The sequence below is a fragment of the Sinocyclocheilus anshuiensis genome, unplaced genomic scaffold (genome assembly GCF_001515605.1).
Source record: "Sinocyclocheilus anshuiensis isolate Anshui unplaced genomic scaffold, SAMN03320099.WGS_v1.1 scaffold1609, whole genome shotgun sequence".
NCBI lineage: Eukaryota > Metazoa > Chordata > Actinopteri > Cypriniformes > Cyprinidae > Sinocyclocheilus > Sinocyclocheilus anshuiensis.
The window spans coordinates 35,693-63,290 of record NW_015540958.1 but is presented as its reverse complement, the minus strand read 5'-3'; the positions used below and the strand labels follow the sequence as shown (position 1 = coordinate 63,290).

Below are 27,598 nucleotides of genomic sequence, written 5' to 3'. Positions count from 1 at the left end.
TTCACTGAAAGATACGCATGACAATCGCAGCTTCTGTCGAATCGCGATCTCGATTCCATTTCGATTTACCGTGCAGCCCTAGTTCCAAACCTGTATGAGTTTCAACCAAGGGATAGTTTTAGGTGAATTATTTCTTTAAGATAACAAAAACCGACTTCCATCAGTTGCTGGGTTTTGTTGTATCTCTGTGCTAAACCCTGTTCGGGTTTTTTTTTTTTTTTTGGGGAGCCATATAAACCAGCCTTGAGCATTTTTAGGTTCAAAAATGCATTAAGGCCTGTTCACACCAATAAAGATAACTATTATGATAACTGTGACAATAGCGATAAGCATCCACACCAAAGCATGGCAGTTTTCTGTTTATTATAAGTGCGCTACAGTTTTGTCATCTGCCGCTTTATATGCTCGAGCTCTTTAAAGCAGGATATATTCTGATTGATTGTCAATGTTTTTATATTCATCAGCTGGGGGAAAAAAACATTCTGGAAGTGATTCCGATGATATCATTCTTCAGTGACATTATCGTTATAGTTGTGGTGTGGACTTCACAATTATCACAGAATTAGGACAATAATTAAAACCTAATGTCCTTAGTGTAAATATAGGCCTTTAATGCTGTGATAAACCAGGGTTCACATTGCCAAACAGCAATATAATGGAATCAATGATTCAGTCAAATGATTACTATGCACATGAGTGTAAGTATTGTATCTTATGTAAAAAATCTGAGAATAAGTGGTAAAATGCAAAAACAGTGGCATCCTTTGTGAACTTGAGGAGAACTGCCTTCATACATCCACTACAAATCACCTTGATACTAGTAAATTAAGGATGTGTTTATACTTGTAGTTTGATTCTTATGGTTCTTTTGGTCCAGAACAAAAAAGAAAATGATTTATTTAATCCTGGTTTGCTTGGCATTTACACTGACATTTTTAACACCGAACCTAAAGACACAAAACGACACAGTCACAACTTGATTGAACAGCTTTTATGACACATATTTTGTGTGCTGGTCTAAATGCACTCATATGTGTGTACAAATGATGCTACTTTACCAGCTTGTAACTCACAAAGAGCTTGTAAAATGTGTTACTGTAATCAAAACAGCACGTTTGGTCCGTGTTGCATTTATATTTCAGTCCGAGTTCAGAAACTTGTTTCATGTGCACCAAAGTTTAAATACACTCTAAAAGTCATCGCAAAAATGGGTCAGAAAGTAAAGCTCTGAGAAAACATTTAGCAGCATTTGTTTTCAGAAACCACTTGGTTTGGTTGTTTTTCTTTTGCTGTTTCCTTATTGCGAGTCTTAAGTGCATACCTTGCTGCTAGGCTTGATTATTTTGGGGTTTCACGTCAGGCTGTGCCTGTTAGTTTTCCATCAATATTCTTTGTAGTGGTTTGCCAAACAGTCTCCAATTTGCATGTAGTTAGGGCATGAATTTGAGAAGTTTACCTCATCTTGTGTGCAGTGTGAGAGCACAGCTATTTCTCTGTCAGTCGCTCATCTTTAGCTGACTTCTCAACCCTGTTACCGCTGCCGCTGGTGCTGTGGCCATCAAAGCACATTTATCACCTCTGCCCAACCTGCCAGCTGTCTGAGTCACTGACAGAGCCCAGGGGAGAGTTATGAGTGTTTAGATGAAACAGGATGGAGCTGTATATCTAATGAAAGAGATCAGACAACAGTGGTCTTTAAATACAGGTTATAGGAGGAGATGGACGTAATATATATGACATACTAGGGCTGTCAACATTTTTTTCAAATTTCGAATATTCATCGAATTAAAAAAACAATCCACATTCGAATGCAAAAAAAGTTGCATTCGAATTTAAGGTCTGCATCAGCCATCAGGCAGCCTTATCAGCGGCGCACGAGATGCGATGACGATGTATGCGTTGGATAGGCTAACAAAAGCATTCAAATGCAATCAGTTAAACCCACTAGATGCGGCGCTGCTACGTTGTTCATTCACCCACTAGATGCGGCACTGCTACGTTGTTCATTCATATATTGCGGAAAACGAGAGCATCAGTGTGGAGAAGATGTTGTTTACATCAAAACTGAAACCAAGCCGTTCACACAGAATGCATATTTATCACATTTTCTAGAGGGACATCTATCAGCTTTGCACTCGCGTCTCGCAGAGAGTGGCATGTTTAAAAAGCCATGGATAGGGCCGCCTAACCATCCATTAACTGCTGTTTGGATGTTCTCTGATGTGCTTCTGTCTCTCTCAAAGCTGATAAATGTAAGACCCATGTTCATGGAGATCAGGATCAGGACACTCTGCTCAACCCAGTCTACTGCAGCTCTCTGAAAGGTGAGATCTACTGAACTCTGTGCAGGGCCGGATTTACGCATAGGCATTCTAGGCACGTGTCTATGCTCGCTCGTCCAGGGGGGCCCAAACACAATGAAGAGATATGTAATATTTTTGTTATGCTGTGGGATATCTACAACAGTAAAAGAACCAAAACCCCAGAAGACATTGAGCAAATAAATATAACAAAAATAGGGTAAAAAATGACAAACTATTTCCATGTCTTCCACCTTTTTTATGTAGGCTGCGGAAATCAGGCTTTCTTTCTCCCAGTCTCTCTCACAGACGCACACACAGTGCAGACACGCGGAGACGCGAACAGAAACTTCTTGTCAGCGCTGCACCGCGAATTTCAGTAAAATAGTTTCATTCTGACATTTCTCAGTAGCGAGGTTCATGAATGAGTTTAACTTAAAGATTCGCTATCAGTAGACGCTGCTGCTGAGAGACGCATAGACGCAGGTATTCACACACACTTAATCTCTCTCTCTCCCTCTCATGGAAGAGAGAACACAGGCAGACAGCGCTGGAAGCTGCTAATGCTCATCAGTAAATCAGTGGAAAATAAATAGAAATCATGATTCTGTCTGAGCTATGCGTTTTAAAACGAACACTAACTAGTGTAAATGTAGCCTAACAGATGTGTAAACTGAAGACTATTTGAGCTTTATTAAAACTATTTTGCACTGATTTATTGTGTTGGTTACATTTTGTTCCTTTTATGCAGTGGCTCAGGAGATGAGTCTTTGAGTTTGTATAAACATCAACAAGCTGAAAAATAAAACCAGTTTTTTTTTTTAGATAATGTAATCTTGTTAAAATTGATTTCATAAAATTAGTATCGAAAAAAGTATCGTTCCGGAACCGGTATCGAAGTCAAGGTATCGGTATCGATATCGAAAAATTTTGAACGATACCCAGCCCTAGCCATGGAAAATTAATGCAAGTTCAACTTTTAAAAAACATGTCTAAAGATGTTATGGCGGTTTTTCCCCATCCCACTGTATCTCATGTTTTTAAATGAAGAAAGTAGCCTACTCTTTGTGATTGGTTTTCGGTCCTTTGTATTAAACTATACATACATGCATGGTGCTGTTTTTTCTTCTTCTAATTGTTTAAGCAACTGTATTAATTATATATGGTTTATAAACATTATTTTAAACATTATGCACTTTTTTCCAAAGATAGTCGTGTTATTTTATTACGCTTTGAAAAAACGTGCATAATATTTTGCCCTCTTGTGGCCTCAGGAGAGAAGCCAAAAGCTTTTTTTCCCCCTAACTGAAATTATGCCTTATAAATTTGCATATATTTCGAATTTTGATAATATTTAAGTAGAAAATTCGAATTTAGTTTTTCAGTCATTTTGACAGCCCTATGACATAGTTGCATATTTTGCACTAGGACTGAATGATATAGTTAAAAGTCTGTGTGTTTGTGTGTAATAAAACATAAAAATATGTATTATTTAATTTTCTGTTTTAAGTAGATATTATCGGTAATTTTGTTTCTTTTTCTTTTTTTCCTAGGACTGCACTAGGACTAAATGATATTATATAGTTAAAAGTCTGTGTGTTTGTGTATAATAAAACACAAAAATATGTATTTAATTTTCTGTTTTAAGTAGATATTATCGGTTATTTTGTTTCTTTTTCTTTTTTTCCTTAGGACTGCACTAGGACTGAATGATATTATATAGTTAAAAGTCTGTGTGTTTGTGTATAATAAAACACAAAAATATATATTATTTAATTTTCTATTTTAAGTAGATATTATCAGTTATTTTTTCTTTTTTTTTTCTATTGACCACAACATACATCATATACAACATAAACACATACTGCATTTAGTGGAAAAAAAAAAGAAGAAAAAATTATAATATTTTTTGTTTGGTCTTTAAAATAATATGCAAAACCGTGATTATCATTTTTTTTTAATTTATTTTATGTTGTCTTTCAGGATTTTCTTTGATACCAGCCAGTGGCTTGTCTCTGTATTATGTTTTTCCTTATTCTTGTTTTTAACTCTTCTGTCTTCTCTCAGTTTCATGACCACCACATTTGTGATTGAAGCCATGGCCGCTGCCAATGCCCATCTGCGCTGGAAGAGGAGAGAACAGGAAGAGGTTAGTAACTAGATCAGTTTAATGCCAGCTGAATAAGAACATTATGTTCTTATTCAGTCTCAGGTCATTCCCTATGAAAATTACACTGATCTTGGAAATGTTGCACGTCCCACTGCAGGTAATCAAGCCAGAAAGTCGATGAAGCTTTGAACGAGACTGACGTATCAGTGAATGAAACAGGGCCATTTAGGGCAGAAGTACTAAAATAGAGCTATTATGTGTTGAAGCAGACTCAGAACGAGGCCAATGCTCAGTATGATTCTAGTCCGTTGCACCAATACAAACAGAATATAGAAAACCTCTGTGGCAAACAATAAATTGGCCGATACAACTTTAAAAGCAAAATGTTTATGTTTATATGTAATAGATCATCTCTTTTCTGCAACAGCATGTGTTGTGCATATATTATGTTTATGCTGAATAAGCATGCCATGACCAATTTTGCAGTTTAGCATGACAAATTGCTACCTTGTTTTTGTTTGGCACATTATATTGTGCACACAGCTTTTCAGCTGAGTGAACTGAAGCAATAATCATATATTTTCTCATAGAACATCCTCTGTCAGTCATATTGAACATTGTCTTAAAAGGATACTTCACCAAAAATACAGATGTTATCCTTTACTTTCCAAACCTTTATGTTATTACCGCACAAAAGAAGGCTGAATGAAAGTACAATACAATGAAAGTCAATGGGGACGAGTGCTGCAGAGATCCAAAATGTGCAAGATGTGGAAAAAGATATTTTCAAAATCTTCTGAAGCCATACACTACCAATCAGGTAGTTCAAATACAGTAAAAACAGTAATGTTGTGAAATATTACTGCAATTTAAAATAATTGCTTTGTATTTGAATATAATATAAAATGTAATTTATTCTTGTGATGCAAAGCTGAATTTTCTGCGTCGTTACTCCAGTCTTCAGTGTCACATGATCCTTCAAAAATCATTCTAATTAGGGATGCACCGATACCACTTTTTCCAGTACTCGCCCGATACCGATACTTTTATTTTTGGTACTTGCCGATACCGAGTACCGATACCAATATTTGCATTGCATTTGTAAATTTTTAAAATATTGGGTACAGAAACCAAAAGAGTATGTATAATGCTAGTTGGTTAACGTCATTTATCAAATAGATAGTCAAACCAAAATTTATTCAGACACCTTCAACATTTCTCACATTATCACAGTTTATTGGCTATAGTTTAGAAAATGGTAATAAAATATGACAAGAACTCAGAGTTAAACTGTGTCAGAACAAATTCAGCTTGATAATGTCAGATAACTTTGATAGAAAGGTATGTAATAGATTACAATAAACCAAACATTATTCATTAGGGATGTGCCGATCCGATATTCATATCGGGTATTGACTCCGATAGTGCCATTTTTCTCGGATCGGGTATCGGTCAGAGAGGGCCGATCTAAATCCGAGATTTTATATATTTTTTCTCGATTTTGCGAATTATTCTGTGTTACTTCTGAAGCCATATGATAGCTTAACCCTTTAACGCGTACGATCACACCAGTGTGATCAGTCTTGGCTGGTCCCTGGAGCATAGGTGTGATTAGAACTTTCAGTGCGTCATGTCATCAACTGCTGAGTTTAAATCCGCTTTCGCGCTTTGCCTGGCGCAGAGGCAGATCGGAGCGCTTGTCATATTATCACAAATATTCAGTGTTTTCAACCATAATGCTTATTTTAGGTTTCAGACATTTAAATACACATAAGTACTAGAAAACCCATACATTTACAGTTTGTAAAATACACGCTGATGTCTATGGAAACTGAATGTTTTATATTCATTGCATACATATACTTCGCAGACATCTTTAATCTCTAATAACTCCATTCTGCTGTCTGTCGTCGGTTTGCATCCCTAATTCTAATATACTGATTTGCTACTCAAGAAACAGTATTGTTGAAAACGCTTGTGCTGCTTAATATTTTTGTGTGAACTGATAAATGTTTTTTTCAAGACTCTTTGATGAATAGAAAGTTCAAAAGAACAGCATTTATTTGAAATTCTAAAAATATTTTTCTTGCGATTTAATCCACTTTTGCTGAATAAAAGTATTATATTCTTTCAAAAAACAGACCCCAGACTTTTTGGTTTTTGGTTATGGGCATGTTTGTTCAATTAAACTTACCATTTTTGTGGTCACAACCATTTTAAGGTTAATGACAGCGACTCCAGCTCGGACTATTCAGATGATGACGTTGTTATACGGGGACGTTCAGAACCCGTCGAGACGCGGCCCATTCTCTCTGTCCGTAAGTGCCGTTTGCGTTGTTTTGTGTCTTTGTCAATAAATTGATTTGCAATGTCGAAATCTTAAGCTCACAGTTGGGTTTGTCATCTGATATAACAGAGCGTGCTGCGAAAATAGACCACTTTGACATTGTCGAGAGAGTCGAGATGGGACAAATGGCCTCCATGTTTTTTAATAAAGGTAAGAGTTCTTGCATCATTATGTGCTACAATGTAATCTTCAGTTAAGACATTTAGCTTTATAAGGCTATTAAACAGGCCTTAAAAGATGGCTGCCGAAGGTCAAGTTTTGCTGGAATGTTCAGTCACAGTGAACAAGGTTATTGGCTGCTAATGAGGTGTAATTAGAACTAGTTCAATTGCTTTTGGTTGTAATTGCCTCACTCTAGAGCTGTTATCTACTTTAATGTAAGGAAAGGAGAGGCTTGCTTAAAGATGGAGAGCCCAGGTAATGAGAATCTTATGATGAATATGAAGAAGACTTGTTCACCTTGAACCACAGACCGAACTGTCATTTATACAGATTCCTATTTTCAGGATTCTTGCCCTCCTAAGCATCATTTCACAAGCAGCGCTACGCAAAGGCTGACTCAACAGTGCCCAGAGCAGCCTTGTAATATCTCAACAGCATTGCTTTTGGCATCTTTTCCAAACCATCAAACAAAGGACGGAAATCAGAAATGGCTTGCTGCTCTGTTCCATACAGGGCTGGAAATTTAACCAGGGGGCAAAAATGCCACAAATTCACAAGTCTTCACCTTTACACAATTAAACTGTATCTATTACAGCTGTTGTAATTAATGTCAAATGTGAAAATGAATAAGTTATGGCATATTTAGACCTGCTCACGTTTTACATGTTTTTTTCAACGTTGAGCATTATAACCAATCACACATTTCTGTTGAGCTTATGAATGCGATGACCAATCAGAGGTGTCACTGGGATTAGTCACCGGTGAAGAAGAAATCATCTGAAAACACAGGAGTTTCAGTACACATGCTTACTGACTGAATTTTGCACTCTCGCAAATTCTTTCATCATAAGAGTAGATGCGATCTAAACAAGTTTAATTTTGCAGTGTAGACCGCTTCAGTGACTATAACGGGAGTTTTTCATAGTGTGCGTAACTCACGCTAGACTGAAGTCATGGACTGCTTCAGTGATGGGGAATGTTCTTTGCTCGCTTTCTGTATAGAATTTATTTCCAGTTTAAATAACTGTTTTGTACTTCAAACTACTAAGATAACCAATATAAAATCTTGATTTTCTTGATTTTTCTAATGCGTAAATATATAATAAATGAAAGTCAGTATGGTTTTAGAGCGAAGAGGTCAACATCAATGGCCATAATTGAAGTTGTGGAAGAAATCACAAACACCCTAGACAGAAAAAAAATATGCAGTTGGAATATTTATTGATTTAAAGAAAGCCTTTGATACACTCAATCATTCAGTCTTACTCAATAAACTGGAAATATATGGCATTAGGGGAGTGGCTTTTAACTGGATCAAAAGTTATTTAACTGAGAGACAACAGTTTGTGAAGTTGGGTGGGTTTACGTCACAGTGTCTGGGCATTGCTTGTGGGGTCCCTCAAGGATCAGTATTGGGTCCTAAGTTATTGAATTTATATATAAATGACATATTCCATGTATCTAAATTATTGAAACTGATATTATTTGCTGATGACACTAATATATTCTATTCTAGTGATAATTATAATACACTTATAAATATAGTAAATAAAGAATTAGTAAAACTAAAAACATGGATGGATGTTAATAAATTATCTCTGAATTTAAATAAAACTAAAGTAATGATGTTTGGTAATTATAAAGAAAACTCTTTTTTAATAAATATAGATGGTGTTGCAATAGAAAAAGTGTCAGAAATTAATGCATTATATATATATATTGTATTGTTCATTAGTTTTGCCCTACTTAACTTATTGTATAGAAGTTTGGGGCAATAACTATAAAAGTTCACTACATCCCCTCTTCATACTTCAAACATGTGCAGTTAGAATCATACATAAGGTGGGATATTTTGATCACATAAATATATTATTTCTGCAATCCAGACTATTAAAACTTTTTGATTTAGCTGATTTTTATACTGCACAACTCTTGTATAAAGCCAACAAAAATGAACTACCCGGGCAATATTCAGAAGTTCTTTACAGGAAGAGAGGGGGGATATAATCTGAGGGGATGTGGGAAGCTTAAAGTCCAGGTGGTGAGAACCACCAGGAAAAGTTTGTGTGTGTCTGTGTGTGGTGTCAAACTTTGGAATGGTTTGGGGATACAGCTCAAGCAATGCCCAAATATTTACCTATTTAAATCAAGATACAAAGAAATGGTGTTGACAAAATACCAGGCTGAGGGAGGGAGCTTGGTGTTCTCAGGATTGTGATATGGGTTGAAGATTATTGTATAAAAACGGTAGTAGGGATGATCATAATTGTTCTTACTATTAATATTGATACTATAAATGGTGATATAATTACAACCGAACGGGATACGATTACAGAGCTGAGCAAATAATAATGATAATGACGAGCAGATAAATACATGACCACGATATTGTAATTTACAACAAAACTGCACTATTAATTTAGTCATAGTACTGGTATTAATGCATTGTTATTGTGACGATAGTAGAGATTATTATCACTATCATTGTCATTATTATTATTGTTATTTCTATTGTTATTATAAAACTGTGATTTAACAATATAATAGGATATGGTTATATTTTATATATTACATGATTATTATAAATCCCGGGACAGATTAGAATGTTTATGATAATGAGGATTATTATATTGTATTATTGTGATTATTGAGATGGTCCTATTGTAATTGGGTATTTGTATATAAATATTATAATATCACATAAATGATTAGTAACAGACAATGGCAGCAACCATATGGTGTAATATACGGGAATGAATTGGGGGTGGGAGCAAATAAGTTCTACTTTCAACTCCCTTTCGAGCAAGTATTATATGTGTGTGGATATGTGTATCATAGTTGTAATGTGTGTGTGTGTATATATGTGTATGTGTGTGTATATACAGTATATGTACATATCTGTGTGTGTGTAGTTATTATGTGTAAGGTATTTGTACGGATACATGTAAATGTGAGATAAACTTCTACTTTTCTATGTATGTGTATTAATATATATATATATATATATAATTTTTTTTTTGTTTTTTTTTTGCTCTAAATAAACGTAATCAATAAAAAGAAAATTCATTCATAAACTGTTCTTTTAAAGGTATAGTTCACCCAAAAATGAAAATACTCTCATTAATTACCCACCCTCATGTTCCAAACCCGTCAGACCTTCGTTCATCTTCAGAACACAAATTAAGATATTTTTGATGAAATCCGAGAGCTTTCTGACCCTGCATAGACAGCAATACAACTACCACTTTCAAGACCCAGAAAGGTAGTAAAGACATAATTAAAATAGTCCGGTCAGTAGTCATCATGTGACATCAATTGTTCAACCGTAATTTTATGAAGCTACGAGAATTTTAACGATGTCCTTACTACCTTTCTGGGCCTTGAACGTGGTAGTTGCCTTGCTGTCTATGCAGGGTCAGAAAGCTCTTGGATTTCATCAAAAATATCTTAATTTGTGTTCAGAAGATGAATGAAGGTCTTACAGGTTTGGAACGACATGAGGGTTAGTAATTAATGACAGAACTATCCCTTCAACTTACGTCCGAGTTAGCCTTACAAGAATATGAAGAGCTGTTTTCCCACTCAAAGCATTTTTTCGGTATTCTATTAATCAAAATTAATGAGCATTATTAGATGCTTTATTACAAGAGCAATAAACAACAGCAATGGTTTGTCATTATACAGTTCTTTGTAATAAAAGAAAAAAATCAGGAATTAATTTGCTTTATTTAGGCTATTTACATTATACTGCATAATGCAGTTGTCGTATAAATGTGCCATCTTTAAGCATCATTAAACAGTTGGTGTAAATAAACTTGATGATATATGCATATTCAGAGAAATTTACTGGTAATAGTCTATAGTATTCTGATTAATTTAAGTAACCGGTTAAATAGTATTTGACATAAAAGGCAACACAGAAACAGTTAGTATTAAGGTAATTGTAAAAAATCCTCTTGTAAGGATAAAAAAAATACCCCAGAAATCAATTCCAGGTGACAAATATTGCACTATAATGGAAAAGTACATTTCTGACCTTGGTTCCATACGTCCACAGCATGTGAGGGCACACGGAACCCACTAGGTGGTGCACTCGTTACACCCTCCAACAAACCAGTGCCGCACGCACTCACTTTTGATGAACACAAACACACTCTTGTAGCTTCAGAGCTTAGTGTTTCCTCAGCACGGACGTCACACACACACTCTGTCGCCTCTACGTTATTCTATTAAGCGTGATGTGCTCGCTTTGCTCTGACCTTTCCCATTGTGGGATGGAGCGAAGTGGCCACTTTGGAGGTGCACTTGGGAGAAACTAATGATTACCTGAGCAGCATAGCAGACTCTGATCGTAAATGTATTAAATTGAAGCGTAACTCACTGTGAAGGAGATTAGTATAGTTAGTGTGACTTTATTATTGACTGTAGCTTTAAATATAATACTCATTTGCCCTCCTGTCTTAGGACATGCGGTCTTTTTAATGCTAGTGCAATTGCTAAACGCAGCCTTTGTAAAGGGGGTGATCAATCCATGAGCTGCCATTCAGTGGGAAGAAACCACAGTCTTTTATGTGCCAAAATCAGCTGTAGTTAGAGGCTTTAATGTTTGTGAATGGATTTTAGGATTGTCCAGGCAGGTGGAAGGTTGTTTTTAGAGAAAACACAATCAGCGACTATTTGTTTGCAGTTTAAGGTTAAAGCAGAATGCGAATTCTCTGTGGTCTGAAATTACCAAGAGGAGGCCTGGCTTTCCCTTGTTTCATCATTGGACAGGTTTCTTCATGGCCGCTGGTTTATCAGGGATGTTCACAGTAACCTTCCCACTGACAGGTTGATTAGAAGTTAGCTTCGGATAATGTCACAGAGGAGATAGATTAGTTCATGATTGATTTTGTTTTTTGGTGCGCTTGCTAAGACTATTACTTTTGGCTCATGATGGGGATTTTTTCAGACCCCTAACCATAACTTAAACTTTGGTGCATAACTCGTCTTTCTCTGTTTATGTTACATGTATGATTGTGATTGATACCTTAAATCATGCAGCTCATTGAGAAGAGGTGTGCGATTACTTTTCAGAGTGATTAGACTTACAACTTTCAGCTGGTGGATAAAACTAGAACAAAATCCCATATTTTTGTCCATGCTCACTTTTTCCTGTTTTAATTTTTAGATTGCCTCACTTAGTTTTTTTTACCCAAATTCACTTTTTAAAAACAATAGTTTTTTATTTTTTAGTGTTTGATTTGAAATGTATTTAGAAAAAATGTTCTAGAATTTTAATATATTGTATATGCCATTCATCAGTTTTCAGTCATGACATGAAAATAGTTATTAGCGTATCTAAATTGACCCACATTTTAGTTACCATTGCATCTCTTTATTACATTTACATATGCGTAATGAAGCAAGAAGTTTGGATTTTAATTCAGATACATTTTTCAAAAATAATACAGAAACCTTAGTAACAGACTCACTTTTTCTCTTTTATAAAATTTGTTTAAATTGTAAAATAAGCACTTTGACTGTATTGGTGTTCATAATTTCCCGTGTTTTCTGCCAGGTTTTTGCCATTTAATTTTTGTAAAATAATCTGGAACTGGTTTTAAAAATTATATTATTAATTAACCTCAATATTTGAATATTTAAATAACATGCTCACTCTTTCTCCTTTATAAATTTAGCTTTAAAATTTGTAAAATAAGCTCTGCAAGTGACTTTACATTCATAATTTCCCAGGTTTTCTGCCAGGTTTTTGCCACTCATCTTCGTAAAACATACTGGAACTGATTTAAAAATTATATTCTTAATCAACCTCAATATTTAAAGTAACATGCTCACATTTTCTCCTTTATAAATTTTACTTGACAAATTGTATAATAAGCACAGCAACTGAATTTCCCATGTTTTCTGCCAGGTTTTCGCCACTCATCTTCGTAAAACGAACTGGAACTGAAAGCAACATTTGCTGCTTTTTTATGTGGAGGAAAAGATGACTCAATTAAGCTTGTAAAAGAGTATATCTTAATTTTTTCTTTATTTAAATCTAGTTTTAATAGTCTGTTAGCTCTAGTCGACTTCAGAGTAATTAATGAGCTTATTGGTCGGTTGGACCGTTCAAGATCCTCGTAGGAGCTTCAGTGATGATGAATGTGTGATTATGGTAAGCCCATGTGTTTCCTCTTGAATGCTCTCCATCTCATCTCCAACTGGCAGGGACTGAGTGATGGATGGATGGATGGAGGAACAGGTGAAGAGGAGTGTGGGGTTAATGAAGAGAAGAGCAGGGGGAATTTCGTAATGAAGTGCTTGCTTCTTTAATTAGGATGATTTATAATGCGTTTAGTGGGTATAGAGTGTTGGGAGGAATCTTCTTGGGAATGATGCCGCCCATCTTCATGTTCAGTCAACATCTCCACCTGTTTGTATTTGAAGTGATGTTTTATGTAAAGCCATGAATCTTCAGAATGACAGATGATGCTTCTTTCTGCAGTTGGTGTCAACATGTTCTACATCTGCATCATCGTGTACCTGTATGGAGACCTGGCCATTTATGCCGCTGCTGTACCTGTATCACTGATGGAAGTTGCATGGTGAGTTCAGGATATCCCATCTTGTTATTGTTCTAGACATTAATTAATGAAACATCAGCTTTATGTTTTGAATGTTCAAATTAGTCCCACCATTAAAACCTGACTTATTTCATATTAGTTGCAGATCAAGAAAATTGTTCCGTCATAAAAACTCAACTAAGTTCTTATTGCAGACGTTTTCACATATAAGTTAATGTTCGACGAATAAGAAATGTTTAAATGGGTCCTATTATGCTTTTTCACTTTTTCAATTTTAGTTAGTCTGTAATGTTGCTGCTTGAGCATAAAAAAGATCTGCAAAGTTACAAAGCTCAAAGTCCACTTCAAAAGGAGATTTTATTTAACAGAAATCACTTTTCAAAAACTACAACGAACGAATCGTTTGGACTACAACGCATATTTTCCGGGATTTGTGATATCACAAATATCGTCGAATGGGACGAGACCTGGTTGAGCTGCACTAGAGAAGGCAATGAGTGTAATCACTATGTCGGAGACACGCTAGCTTTCCCAAGGCAGACGAACTTGGAGTGGTTACAATCATCCGGGTTTAAATCGCGCTCAATTTGATTTGATTTTGACGCAATATTTACACTGAAGCTCGCAGGCGGCTATGGTAAGGGGCGTGACATTTCCCGACCAGGCGCAGAGTGCTGCCAATCACAACACACACTGGCCCAGCTAACCAATCACAGCACATTTCGTATTTCAGAAGGTGGGCCTTCAATTGATACAGGAACTATTCGAACCGGTCATGCCAGACTGAGGAGAGAGGTGTTGTAATAATGTAAAATATGTGAAAAATAATGTGTTTTCAAACAACCTAGTATGAGAGCCTGTACTAGTACACCCCCCAAAATAAGATCAAGACTTTGTAAAAGAGCATAATAGGACCCCTTTAAAGGTCTGTTCACACCAAGATGTATTTTTGATAAACTGCAAAATGTGAATTTGATAAACATTTTAAGAAATCTGTTTGAACCAATGCAAACTAGGGTTGTGATGGTGAGGAAATTTTCCCACCGGTTAATCGACGTGTGACAATACCGTGTGATAATACCGGTGTCACCGTGGGGGCAGGGGTGTTTCCTCTTTTCCTCACTTTCAAATAGCGGCAATTCGGCGTCAATTGTTTGAATACAACGTCAAACTCACTTTAGCCTATATATAAAACATAGAACTTTTATTAACAAAACGAATAAAAATACACCATGCTTTTGGGCAGGCTATGCCTAATATAAAATAACAAATAACTTACATGAAGTTTAAGTAGGTAGCCTATACAAAACTGGAAATAAGTAAACACATAATATATAACCAAATATATAAGAAACATAGAAAGTTTATTAGCAAAACGAATAAGAAAGTTTGGAGGCACGGCATACACCTTGATGTCAAATAAAATAAATAAATTACACAAAGTTTAAATAAAGTAAAAATCAGCAAACACTGTGGAACCAATTAAATAAGAAACGAATGTTTAAAAAAACTTCCAAAATCACCTTAGATAAACGGCAAAATCAACAGGCTTTTCAAAATCCAAAATACTGCCAAACAGGTGCTTTTGCATTTCGTTTCGAAACTAAATCATCCGCGATCGTCTTGTCTGTCTCACCTCACTCTTCTTGTCAGTCAGCTCGACTCACTCTCCTCACTGGAGAAATGAAATCTGATCTGTGATGCGACTGTCGTTCGGTATGCTGCATTGAGCAGCCGCGTTCAGTTTTTAATTGTAGTGTCTGTTCTTTTACTGAACTGAATGATTTTTATTACTATAAAAAAATCAAAACGATGGTGGGGGTCGGTGCCGCGGTGGGCAAGTGACGTAACCGGTGTTGCGGCTTAACAACGGTATCACCGTCAGCACCGTCTATCGCGGCAAGCCTAATGCAAACATTTATTTGCCATCAATGTGTCATCTTTTTTTGGCCCATTTTTCATTGAACCTGTCTGCTATTTTATCTCATTTGTTTGTACAGACAAATTGCAAAAATAGCACAAATCGCACCACATTTTTGTGCCGAGCATTCATTTTGGTGTGAACAGGCCTTCATCCTATAAAATCTACTTTATCATATTTGATAAATGAATTTCTAAGGCCTCGAAAATATCCTCATGATCAAAACCTGTTGTACACAATGCCTTCTTGTCATTTGATTATTTTTAATTAAGTAATAGGCCTCTTAGTATAATTGCAAAAATTTTTCCCTTCAGGTCCTGGTACACGTGTCTTTTTGCTGTGATTTTTATCCACCTTATTTTTCCCGTAAGAGCGGCCGCGTCCATTTGTAAATTTAATGTGTCTGGCTTCCGGTTTCATCTGCTTCCAGCTATTTTTAGCTGTACAAAACAGCTTGTTTTGCGGCTTGATATTTCAAACTGGTGTGTCTTACCATATTATTTTAATGTATTGTCTTAATTATGAACACACTTGGTTTGTAGTGCAAACTATTTTGACGTTTACTGCACTTTGTTATTCTTCTCGTTATTTCCCTGAGCAAACAGTGCTCACATTCTCCCTGTTGTTCGGTGTCGTCGTTCAGTTCTGTCTAATATGGATAGAAGTCTGTCTAATAATCAGATAGAGCTGTTAAAGGAATTAAAATGTATACAAAAATTATTATAGTGATTGCTTTTATATTATTAGTTATAGAAAGGCAAACATTATAAAACGTTCTCGTTTGCTGTCAGCATTCAGCAAATACGCATTTACATCATTTAAAACAAGTCTTTGAATGGCTAATGAACATTTAATTTCACAAACCTTGCAAACTTAGTCGAATCCAAATGTGAGATCTTGTGAAGTGTGCATGTGACCTGCATGATCGCGTGTTCTCGGGATGAAACTGTCTCCATGAAACTCTCTCCAAGAGCGCACAGTAACTGAAATTTCAAACTGTTAAACGAAAAGGCTCAATAAAAGATCGCACAGATTTAATATACTACGCATCAATATCTCCTTCCTTTGTGCTTAGAACTTTTCTATGTGGTGCGCAGTGCGCTGTGACTCTGTTGCTTCAAGCATATCATTCTGCGCACGCGATGCTCATAAGCGCTTTGTGCTGCTCTCTATTGGAGCCTTTCATATACTTTTGCAAAATGAAAGATTAATAATCTAATGTATAGCACAGTAATGGAGGCAGCAACATATGAAAGATACAGTTGAAGTCAAAAGTTTACATCCCTCTTTCACAATCTGCAAAATGTTAATTATTTTACCAAAATAAGAGAGATGCATACAAGATGCATGTTATTATTTTTAGTACTGACCTGAATAAGATATTTCACATAAAAGATGTTTACATATAGTCCACAAGAGAAAATAATAGCTGAATTTATAAAAATAACCCCCGTTCAAAAAATTATTCTTAATACTGTGTTGTTACCTAAATGATCCACAGCTGTTTTTTTGTTTAGTGATGGTTGTTCACGAGTCCCTTGTTTGTCCTGAACTGTTAAACTGCCTGCTGTTCTTCAGAAAATTTTTGAACGATGTCATTTTTATAAATGGCCTGTAGAGTTCGAATCTGTCTTTTAGTTTTCTTGGTAAAGTAGTTTTAAAAATGCCTGAAATGAATTTTCAGAGGTCGGAAGTGTCTAATTGTTTGCCTTCTCACAGTGGAAATCACTCGTGCAGTGCTGGGAGTGTGAAATACAATGACACAGAGTCGTGCTGGGGCCCCGTAAGACGCAAGGATGCCTACAGAGTGTTTCTGGTGAGTGCAGCAGCGCCCGTTACAAACACACAGTCAAACACAAGCACCTTGTTGGCAGCACTTGTGTCTCGGCAGGGTGCTGGACTCACACCGGCTGAAGACTGAAGGTAAGAAAGACAAACGAGACACTTAATACTTCTGTGTAATCTCTGTGGACTCCTCGCCCCACGTGTATCAGGAGGCTCTTGAGTGCCCTTGAAATTCATGTAGAGCTACAGCACAAGACGCCGGTGTGATTTCCTCCTCTTCTTTAGCAGCGCAACAGTGATTGATGTGCTGATTCATTCCGCTCTGCTCCACCCTCCTTCATCTCTAGAAATGAGGGAAGTGGCTGTCCCATCTGCCAATAAAAAGCATTGTTTCAGCTTTTTTTTTTTAATCGCATGGATAAGCCTCTTACTGTGTGTTAACCATTAAGAGCAATTATGCTGATTTTAGAATATGTGCCAATATGTGCTCGCCTTACAGATGTGGAGCTTTTTCCCCATCATGCTCAGTTTGTCATCTCGTGTTGAGTTTTAAGATGAGGTCACATGCCTTGACATTATGAATGTTTAGTTTAGTTTATTAGATCATTTCTGTACGCAGGCATTTAGGATGCTAGAAGACATCACCCACATCTTCCGTTCCCAAACTCTGAATCGTTTGACTAGAGAGCATCATTCATTTTCCTTCTGGACATGCTCTTAAATAAATCATCTTTTTTTCTTCTTATTTGATGAAAGATTAATCCGCCCAGCTTATGAACTGAGTGTCACTGGGGCTGTTCTGTTCCTCTCACTTTAGCCTCCAACTGTCTCTGTTGTTGTGAGAGAGGAAAATTTACCAATTTGGAGTCTGGGGAATGTCCATAGGGCCCAAATGTCTGAACCACCAAATTTATGAGCTTTATCAGACCAGGTAAATCTGTGCCACAGGATGTTTAACCAAGCACTTGGCAATTCTTGTTACAGCAATGCAAAAAACAAAAACAAAAAAAAGGTATTCTTCTAATTGTAATATTAAAAAACAGTGCATTGTTTAAGTGTTACATTAACATTTTAATAATGCATTTAATATTGTTAATATATTTAAGTGCACAGAATTTAGTTTATTCTGATTAAAATAAATAAATAAAATTGTGTCTGGAAAGGAAGGTTTTCATCACTATATGAGATTAATGTGAAGAAACTTTTTCTGCATTACAGTAATGAGATTTTTGGGGCAAAAATTTGCTTTTTTGGAATGAACATGAAAATGGCAACAAATCACAAATCTTAATGGTCCTAAAAATAGGATGACTTTTTTTTTTTTTGGTGCAAATTAATATTTCTTAATTTTGAGCCTTTTTTAATCTTGTGATGAAATATGAGGCAAGGATTTTTTGTGAGTTTCACCCTTTAAGACTGTGCCATCAAATTTACCACATCAGCAAAATTAAACACGCATTGGTACTTCGGTGTTTTAACATGATCACAAAAATGTCAGGTCACATTTGCATGCAAATGACTGACATTTACATAAATCCCCCATCTTTGCACTAACTTTGTTTTGAGTTTCGACATATACCTGAGCTTGTCTGAGAACACTTAACTGATGTTAGTTCATCACTTTGATTGCTTTTTAATCACGTTGTTAATTAGCAGTTCCTCACTGACACTTCTTTCAAATCAAAGCAAGTTAGTCTAACCAAAGTCTTTGTTACTTATCTGGCCTTGCATTCTAGATCAGTGCCGATCATGCAAATCTATCCCCCGTCCTATTAAGAAGACTGCTGCTAGACGTAGCGCAAATCTATTACAGGCGCCATGATGTGAGAAAATGAGAAGATCTAACAGTTTCACCTGTTATTATATCTTAAATTTTCAGAAATGCTTTCATGGCAATTTTTGGTTGTCCACTGAAGCATAATGTTTCTAGCAAATATTCCAGATTATTGAATTGTGCCCATATGCCCTTGTAACATGTCTTGAATATATTCCTAAATGATCTTACTTTTGAAACCTGCCTTTAAGAGAAAGTGAGTTATGACCCCTCAGCTCCCATAGCGCAGATGCATTCGTTTTTTTGGTGCATCTTGACTTTGACTTGAAGCCGTACGTGGTCTGCCTGAGAATATTTGAGAGCGATGGTCAGTTGTATCCCCTCGTGGCTGGCGGGATTGATGTTTGACACATTAGTGCAGCCTCATGGCATCAGCTTTAGAAAAGAAAAAAAGCGAAGATTAAGAGGGATATTATGCCTTCACATAACACCTTGCCTCACTATAATCCCTGAGTGGGCGGCAGACCATGACACTGTTCTTTCTCTACCTGTGACGCACAAAGAGGGATGTTATGGATGTCTTTCTTTAGGGGAATGAAACCAAAGAGTTTCCAGGAATGGAGTGTGCTGGACTAAAGGTCCTCAAACTGCATGTCTCAGCAAAGGCCTTTTTAGCCACTGTTCTGCTTTGTACTGCTTAACGGCTGTTCGCACCAATAACACAACACAACCGTTCATTGTGTAAAACTTTATTTTATTTTTAAAGTGGTGCTCTAACGGGTATAATACATTTGGTAATGGAACCAGCTGTGATTGGTGCCATAATATTGGACAGTTTCTTGGTTAAATTCATGCTTTTAAAGCCAAACCCCCAAAGGTTTTTTTTTTTTTTTTACCTAAAAATTTAAATTTTGTAATTTACTCACCCTCATGTCATTCCAAACCTCTATAATACTGACATTCTTCAAAATATTTTGTGTTCCACAGAACAAAAATGTAATTTTAATTCAAATCTACTATAGGCACTTACAGATGTGAGCATTGTTAATATTATATAGTATTGTATAAAGTAGCATAAAATAGTTTTATGCATAACACATAATTTAGATTATAAATTTGCAGAAGTATAACACTAAAAATGTGTCTGATCAGGTGAGATCTGTGGTCTTTTTTTCTCTGATATGGAAGGAAAACTTTGTAGAAGTAGATCACTGCTGTCACTATTTTATCCCATCATTTAAAAAAAAAAAAAAAAAAAAAAAAAAAAACTGTTCCAGCACTTGCTGTTCTAGTGGCACAGCAAGCAAAGAGCTATTTTTGAGCTCTGGCTCAACAGCTGTCCCTGAGCAATGCTATATTTTTAAAGTGCAAGACGGATGACACACAAACCTCTGAAAATATCAGGGCTGTGGGACAAGGACAAAAAACGGCATTTCAAAGTAAAATAATAGTCTTTTTTTTACCTGTAATTAAGCAGTTTTGTCAATTGTGAAAGACTTCAGTAGATCTATTTGGGTTGTCTGAAATGGGTATGGCTAAGGCAGAGTCTTTTTGTTGCCTGTAAAGTCAGACAGGCCTGTCTGCCCGGCAAGTAGCTGCTTTGATCAGTAGTAAAGGTCCACACTGTGTAAAACTGCCATTTTATCTGTCGTGTTCACTGCAAGCTGTTAAGAAGATCAGTAGACTGAGACTTCATCTGCTGTCGATTCATTTCAGTGTCCAATTTAAAGAGCTTTTTAAAGAACCAGAGTATCTGTTCAGGCTTTAATGGCATCTGACCATTAGGCACTAACATGCATCTTTTGACCGAAACGTTGTCAAACAAGCACTCGAAAGTTTAAAAGATATACTTGAGTTCAAGATCAAGACATTGTTGATTCATTTAGGGAAAGTATTGAGAGCTTTCCGTGGATCTGCTTAAATATGGAAGGGATAATGTGGAGTGAGGCTGTAAATTATATCAAGGACAGGAAGGTGTCCTCCTTTTTCTCATTGGGCTGGTAATTATTCTGAAGGGGAAGCGGAATTAATGGCTGTACATGATCACCTTTATTCTATGGGTCCTTGTTAAATGAGCTCATTTCCTTAACCATCTTGATGGGAGGAACCTTTGTACCAAACAGTCTTTGCTCATAAGCTACGACTCTTATGGAGTCGTATGATGGTCGTTTAGATTCTTGTGGCATAAACAAAGACACAGTCAAGTGACCTTAAGTTGTAATTTTGTCACATTTTATTTTTCTCCTGAAGTCCACAACTTTAGTCAGGGTGTTCTTTTGCACTTTCTATTGATCAATGAATCCTGAAAAAAATGTAGCATGATTTCCACAAAAAAATTCAAATGGCACAACATATGATAATAAAAAGAAATGTTTCTTGAGTATCAAATCAGCACATCATAATGATTTCTGGAGGATCATGTGACTCTGAAGACTGGAGTAATGATGCTGAAAATTCAGCTTTGATCACAGAAATAAATATACTCAAGATCAAATTTGTTTTTCTTGTCTTTGGGAAAATGTGCTTATGACTTTTGCTGTTATCATTGTTTTTGATCTGTTATCTTGTATTCTAATAAATAAGCTTATATGACACCAATATTTTAGATACCAATAAAATTTTGTAATTCTCTATTTCAATTTAGATACCACACCAAACATCACTAGCCAAAAATAAACACAAATATAAAGTTTAAACATTAAAAACAAGTGACAGCCAGTAAATAAGAACAAATGAACAAATTACAAGTAATAGCACAATTAAATATAGGCCTATAGCACAAAAATAGAAACGAAATGATGCTTTGATGTTTTTGTTTGTAGATGTTCAGGTACAGAAATTGAAAAATCACATATAAAATAACATTAGCATATTCTTCACTCCATTTGAAATTAGAGGCAACCACTGCATTTTAATCATGAATTGAAAAAAAAGTGCAATGTTTGATTGATGTTAGACTGTATAATTTCAAAATCTGAAGCAAAAACAGAATAACCTGACTTTAGCTTTGTGAAATTATGCTACATAAAACATCTGCACGAAACAGAAACGGCAGGTGGGCTGAATGAGACTCAGATTCACTCTCTGACAGCAGACAGCGCTTATGGTACAGTAATACAGCGTTTCCTTGGTTACCGCTGTAAACACAGCAGCGCTGCGCATATTAACCATTAACACTAATTTAAATGCATCATACGGAGACAAAATGAAAAGAAAACGCCATTTCTGAAAACAGTCAGTTCCGTTCCCCTCAGAAACACATTCATATAAAATTCAATATTTGGATTTTCTTCCTATATTTCGCGCATCGTGAACAGTGATCTTGTTCTGCCTGCTACAGTATTTTCCCCTCTTTGTGTCCATCTTCAGCATCTCTGGCCTCTGTTAACGCCCGTTTACAGACTAAGTATAATAATAACTTAATATTTCCACACAAATGGCCATTGGGGAAATGATTGCAGTGCAGTTTGTGTGCAAGCACGGAACAGAAGATAGTCTAAAATAAAACAAAAAATGACCGGTACATTGGTGCATCTGTAACATACTCCAGTGTATAAATTCAATATAGATTAATCATTGTTAAAGCTACAAAGTTACTTGCCAGGGCGGGTATTTTGATATACTTTTGTATTTGCCCGTTCAGGCGGCTCACGCGGCTGTCTGTGTGCGCGCTGTTCACACAGAACACAGCGCGCGAGTACTGAATGTAGTTGTCTTTCACGCCCAAATGCTTATTAAATCGCTTGAGTTTTTAAATTAACAAGTCTTAAAGAGGTCATATGATGCGATTTCAATTTTTCCTTTCTCTTTGGAGTGTTACAAGCTCTTGGTGCATAAAGAAGATCTGTAAAGTTGCAAAGACCAAAGTCTCAAATCCAAAGAGATATTCTTTATAAAAAAGTTGAGTTAACCACGCCTACCTAAAACGGCTCGTTCTAACACGCCCCCACATACCTGCATCACGATCTGGGAAGATTTGCATAACGCCTCCCAAATGTTCACACTCATTATAATCAGTAATTATGTCCCCACTGGATGCAACAAATGCCTCATTTGTATTGGGTTTTAATGTTTTGTCTCGTCGCTCTGGCGGGACACGGCATCAACAGTATGTGAGGGGCGTAACATTTCCGTCTCACGCTTGAGGTATTCGGCCAATCACAACGCATTGGATAGCTGGCCAATTACAGCACACCTCGCTTTTTCAGACCGATGAGCTTTGTAAAAATCGACGCGTTTCAGAAAGGCGGGGCATAGAGGAGAAACAATAATGTACAGTATGTGGAAAATAATGTGTTTTTTGAACTTTAAACCGCATAAACACATTTCATTACACCAAATACACAAAATAATGTTATTTTTAGCAGCATCATATGACCCCTTTAAAAACGCATGCAAATGATAAGTCGTGACGACGCTGCAGTGGCCCGATCGGGCAAGTGACAAATCCGTCTTCTGTCCCGAACGTCTTTCACGCTGGCCCTGGACCATCGGGCAGTCCTTATTGTCGAGCCCTGGACTTAAAGGGATAGTGTGACTCGAGTGTAAATTCTGTCATGAATTACTCACCCTCATGTCGTTTCAAACCCGTAAGACCTTCGTTCATCTTCAGAACACAAATTAAGATATTTTTGATGAAATCGGAGAGCTTTCTGACCCTGCATAGACAGCAACTCAGCCGACACGTTCAAGACCCAGAAAAGTAGTAAAGACATTGTTAAAATAGTCCATGTGACATCACACGCATGCGTCGTGGTACTCTCCTGAACGCGTTTTGAAGACTGACACGGAAGAGCAGAAATTGTTGAATAAATTAGTTATTTTTGTTTTTCTTTGCGCACAAAAAGTATTCTTATAGCTTCATAAAATTAAGGTTGAACCACTGATGTCACATGGACTATTTTAATTATGTCCTTACTACCTTTCTGGGTCTTGAACGTGTCGGTTACGTTGCTGTTGAATATGGAATATTCAGAAATATTATTTTGTTCTCATCAAAAATATCTTAATTTGTTTTGAGAAGATGAACGAAGGTCTTACGGGTTTGCAAAGTTGGTTTGAAATGTCTAATGCAATACAGTGAAATTTACCTGCAGTACATATTTTTTGCTAAACATTTATTTCCTTGCAGGGACTTTCTTGAACTTTTTAGAATGATTAGCTTAAATATTCAGATTTTCCACTGTATCCTCATTACTACCATTTAAACTTTCTCCAACTTGGTGCTTTCATACAAGTTTAGATACAAAGGACAATGACAAACTGTTCTAAACGATGGTTCATTTTACATTTACAGCAACATTTGAGAGTTGACAGCAATAGATTTTGATTTCGCAGCTCTCTTTGAGAAAGCTCTGAGTGTAGATGACTCTGCAGGAATAAGACAACGCAGATGGTTTAGTGGATATTAGCACAGCAGGACGAGGAGTTTGAGCAGTGGCCCACCAGGGGAAGAGTCCTCTCTCTAATCCACAGTGGGACCATCGTGCCAGTGCGAACACTGGCTGACCCACAGTCACACTGCTGGTTCTTGCCAAGTGGGGAAGTTGTCGTCGTGAGGACTTTGAAAAGATGTGGCAGGTAAACTTAAAGCGACAGGGAAGTAAATTCAGATAAAACAAACTCAGCCTTGGGTTAAGATCAAGATATACCACGTCTGCAGCACATTTGACAGCTCTTTATATCTTCTGTAGGATATGCAAGGATGATCTGTCACAGTGCTGTAAACATTGTGGTAGTTGATGTCACAGCGACAGCTCTGGTCCCAAATGTTTTAGTGTCTCGTTTTGTTATTAGCAGTGCTAGCTGTTGGAAAAATCCCATGGATTTACGCTGAAGAGACCGGAATATCATAGACTTGGACCTGTAAGTAACCACCCAACCACCAGTTTGGGTCTAGTGTTCATTCAGGTCCTCTTCTGTCTTATTCTGTTACTTTTAATTTCCCATAAGTCCATTTCTGCAAGCTTAACTTTAGTCCACTGAACAGCTTGCATGTTCACTGGGAGTTTCCTGCTGGGTACAATATTGTTCTCGGGTTGGAAAAGCTGGTTATCTGGTCCAAGGACATCGCGGGGTGATGTAATGGTCTTCATCAGTGGGTGTCGGGATGAGACTGTACGTGATTTCCATGAAATTAAATCCACAAGAACAACCCGGCGTCTCATTATTAAAAAATCCTTGCGTGTGACACCCTGAACACACAAGCTACTTGTTTGACCTTCATTCCTCATGTTTGGTGCCTGAAAGGGGTTCTGACTGTTGTTTAGGAGCATTTTAGATTTACAAATTTAAAAAGGTTTGAGATAATGGCAGTGGATTTGGATGTTTACTTCAGATTTACTTTAGTACTTACCAAATGGAATAAATGTGAGGATCATATCGGTATGAATCATTGACTAGATTGAGTTATTTGGTGTATTTTTTAATTTTTTTTTAGTATTTCAATCACAGTTTCAAGCCCTGACCTGCCATTTTCTTTTAAAAATATAATTAAGTCCCCTGACTGCTTTAAAGTAGGGAAGGTCTGAATGATATTTTTAAAGAAAATGACATGAAAATTAAATACTCTGCCACTCTACTGCCAGTTATGAATACAAAAACTGTTTAATTTTTAGGTTCAAGTTTGTCATACCTTCTATCAACAAAGCAGATTTTTAGGCGCATTTAGTACTGATTGAAACCGATTTCCTTTTCTTTTTTTTTTATATATATATATGTAATAATTATTTGCTAATATTTATTTGTAGTTTGTGCATGTCTTTTCATCAGACTTTTTCTTTATTCCAAATCAAGCAAACTGATGTTTTAATGGTTGTTTGTTTTAAATAACCCTGTTTTTTTTTTCATAAAAATATGTGGGTGGAAACCCAGCTCCTCACAATAGTCTTTTCTGTCAAAATTTGCTGTTTGGCTTTAAAAGAGTATAAGAAACTTAATATCAGTTTCATTGAAATAAATGTTTTACAATAATAATGTGTCTTTCAAAACTGTTAGTAATGGAGGAATATGAAGTATGAATATACATTTTTCAAAATTTAATCAATTACATTTTATCTTTCCTTTATCCTTAATTTTATTATATCCTTTTCTTCTCTTTTGTTGATCTTTTCTCTTTTTGTTTCTTGTTTTTTCTTTTGTCTTTTTTAGGTTTTCGCTTTTCTTTTTTCCTTTCCTTTCCCTATGACTTTCCGGTTTCTTTTCGTTTTGTTTTTTTTCTTTCTTTCTGTAATGTGGTTAATCTTAGTTGATGCACGTCTGGATTTCTTACCAACAGGTTGCATATTAAAAACCTAGATTTGCAAAACTCTGTAGTGCCCTTGGTCAAGGCACATAGCCCCTGCTTGCTCCGGCGGGACTGTCCTTGTGACTTAACATGGTGACCTGTTGTGAAAGTCGTGTCAGCCCTGATCTTGGCAAGAAAAAGATTTGACTCTATTTAGCTTTCGTTGAACTGGACAAAATAGAAAGCTCTATGGTTACAGGAGAACTAAGTACTTTGGTGAACTTGACACAGTATTACAAAGTCATGAGAATTAGACCTGCTCCTCAGTGGCTCCCGCTGATTTAGAAAGGTTTCGGCTTTGATTCACACCACAGTTGCCAGAGTAATCATGCTGTAAATGACTCTTAATGGACGAATGGTTTCTTTTAAAAAATATATAGACATTATTTTTTTACGAAAGGCCTTTGGGAGAGAGCTGTTGACCCATGAATGGCGGAGTAATGCAACTGTCCAGCTTTAATGAACACCGCCTGACTCACGACAAGCTCTTCCATAGTGATTTATTGGCTCTGTGATCGTTAGAAATACAGATTGTGTGATTATGAATGAGAGTGAGGAGGGTTACACCCATTCCAACAGACTTATTAATCATATTTACAAGATTTTGAACCTTGAACCTGGCTCTTGAGTTGGGAAGCTAATTGGTATTTATTAGTCTTAGTTTTGAGCTTTTTAAACAATTAAACTTGATTGTTTGAGCTACGGCTAAAATGTAAAGATGAAAGTTTAGCTACTTGTGTAATACACCAGCTTCATGTCTGTTAGAAAGCAAAAAGAGAAGGAAATTGCCGAACAAATCGATTTTATTGTATTTTATTCGCTTTGTAAGTGAAGAAAAGGTCTTTTTGGAAAATGTTGTCATGGATTGAGACCAATAACCAAAATATGTCAAGGACAAAAAACAGTCGGTGGTCTTTTGGCCTTTCCTACTGTAAGATTCAAGCAGACAAAACCAAATGACCTCCAAAGATTCACATATACAGCATTGATTTTATGACACTTCCTGTCTTGATTTGGAAATCTACTGGGACAAATTAATATTCATGCTTGCTTTGATTGTAAAGGTCAATATGCAGAAAGATCTCTTTTTAAAGTGAGTGAGTGAGTGAGTGACATGACATGTGGCATGGTGACCCATACTCTGAATTAGTGCTCTGAATTTATCCCATCCAAAGTACACACACACAGCTGTGAACACACACACACACACACCGTGAACACACACCAGTGGGCAGCCATTTATGCTGCGGCGCCCGGGGAGCAGTTGGGGGTTCAGTGTCTTGCTCAAGGGCACCTCAGTCGTGGTATTGAAGGTGGTAGAGAGCGCTGTACATTCACTCCCCCC

General features: G+C 36.5%; 1 protein-coding gene across 1 annotated transcript in view; it reads left to right on the top strand.

Annotated features, from left to right (window-relative positions):
- LOC107689989 (transmembrane protein 104) overlaps nucleotides 1-27,598 on the top strand; it is a 54,952-nt gene that overhangs the window by 3,089 nt on the left and 24,265 nt on the right. Inside the window, exons 4-8 of the mRNA XM_016488209.1 lie at nucleotides 4,368-4,449; nucleotides 6,632-6,728; nucleotides 6,827-6,907; nucleotides 13,410-13,509; nucleotides 17,129-17,225. Coding sequence (XP_016343695.1) covers nucleotides 4,368-4,449; nucleotides 6,632-6,728; nucleotides 6,827-6,907; nucleotides 13,410-13,509; nucleotides 17,129-17,225 — 457 coding nt within the window. The remainder of the gene's footprint in view (nucleotides 1-4,367; nucleotides 4,450-6,631; nucleotides 6,729-6,826; nucleotides 6,908-13,409; nucleotides 13,510-17,128; nucleotides 17,226-27,598) is intronic.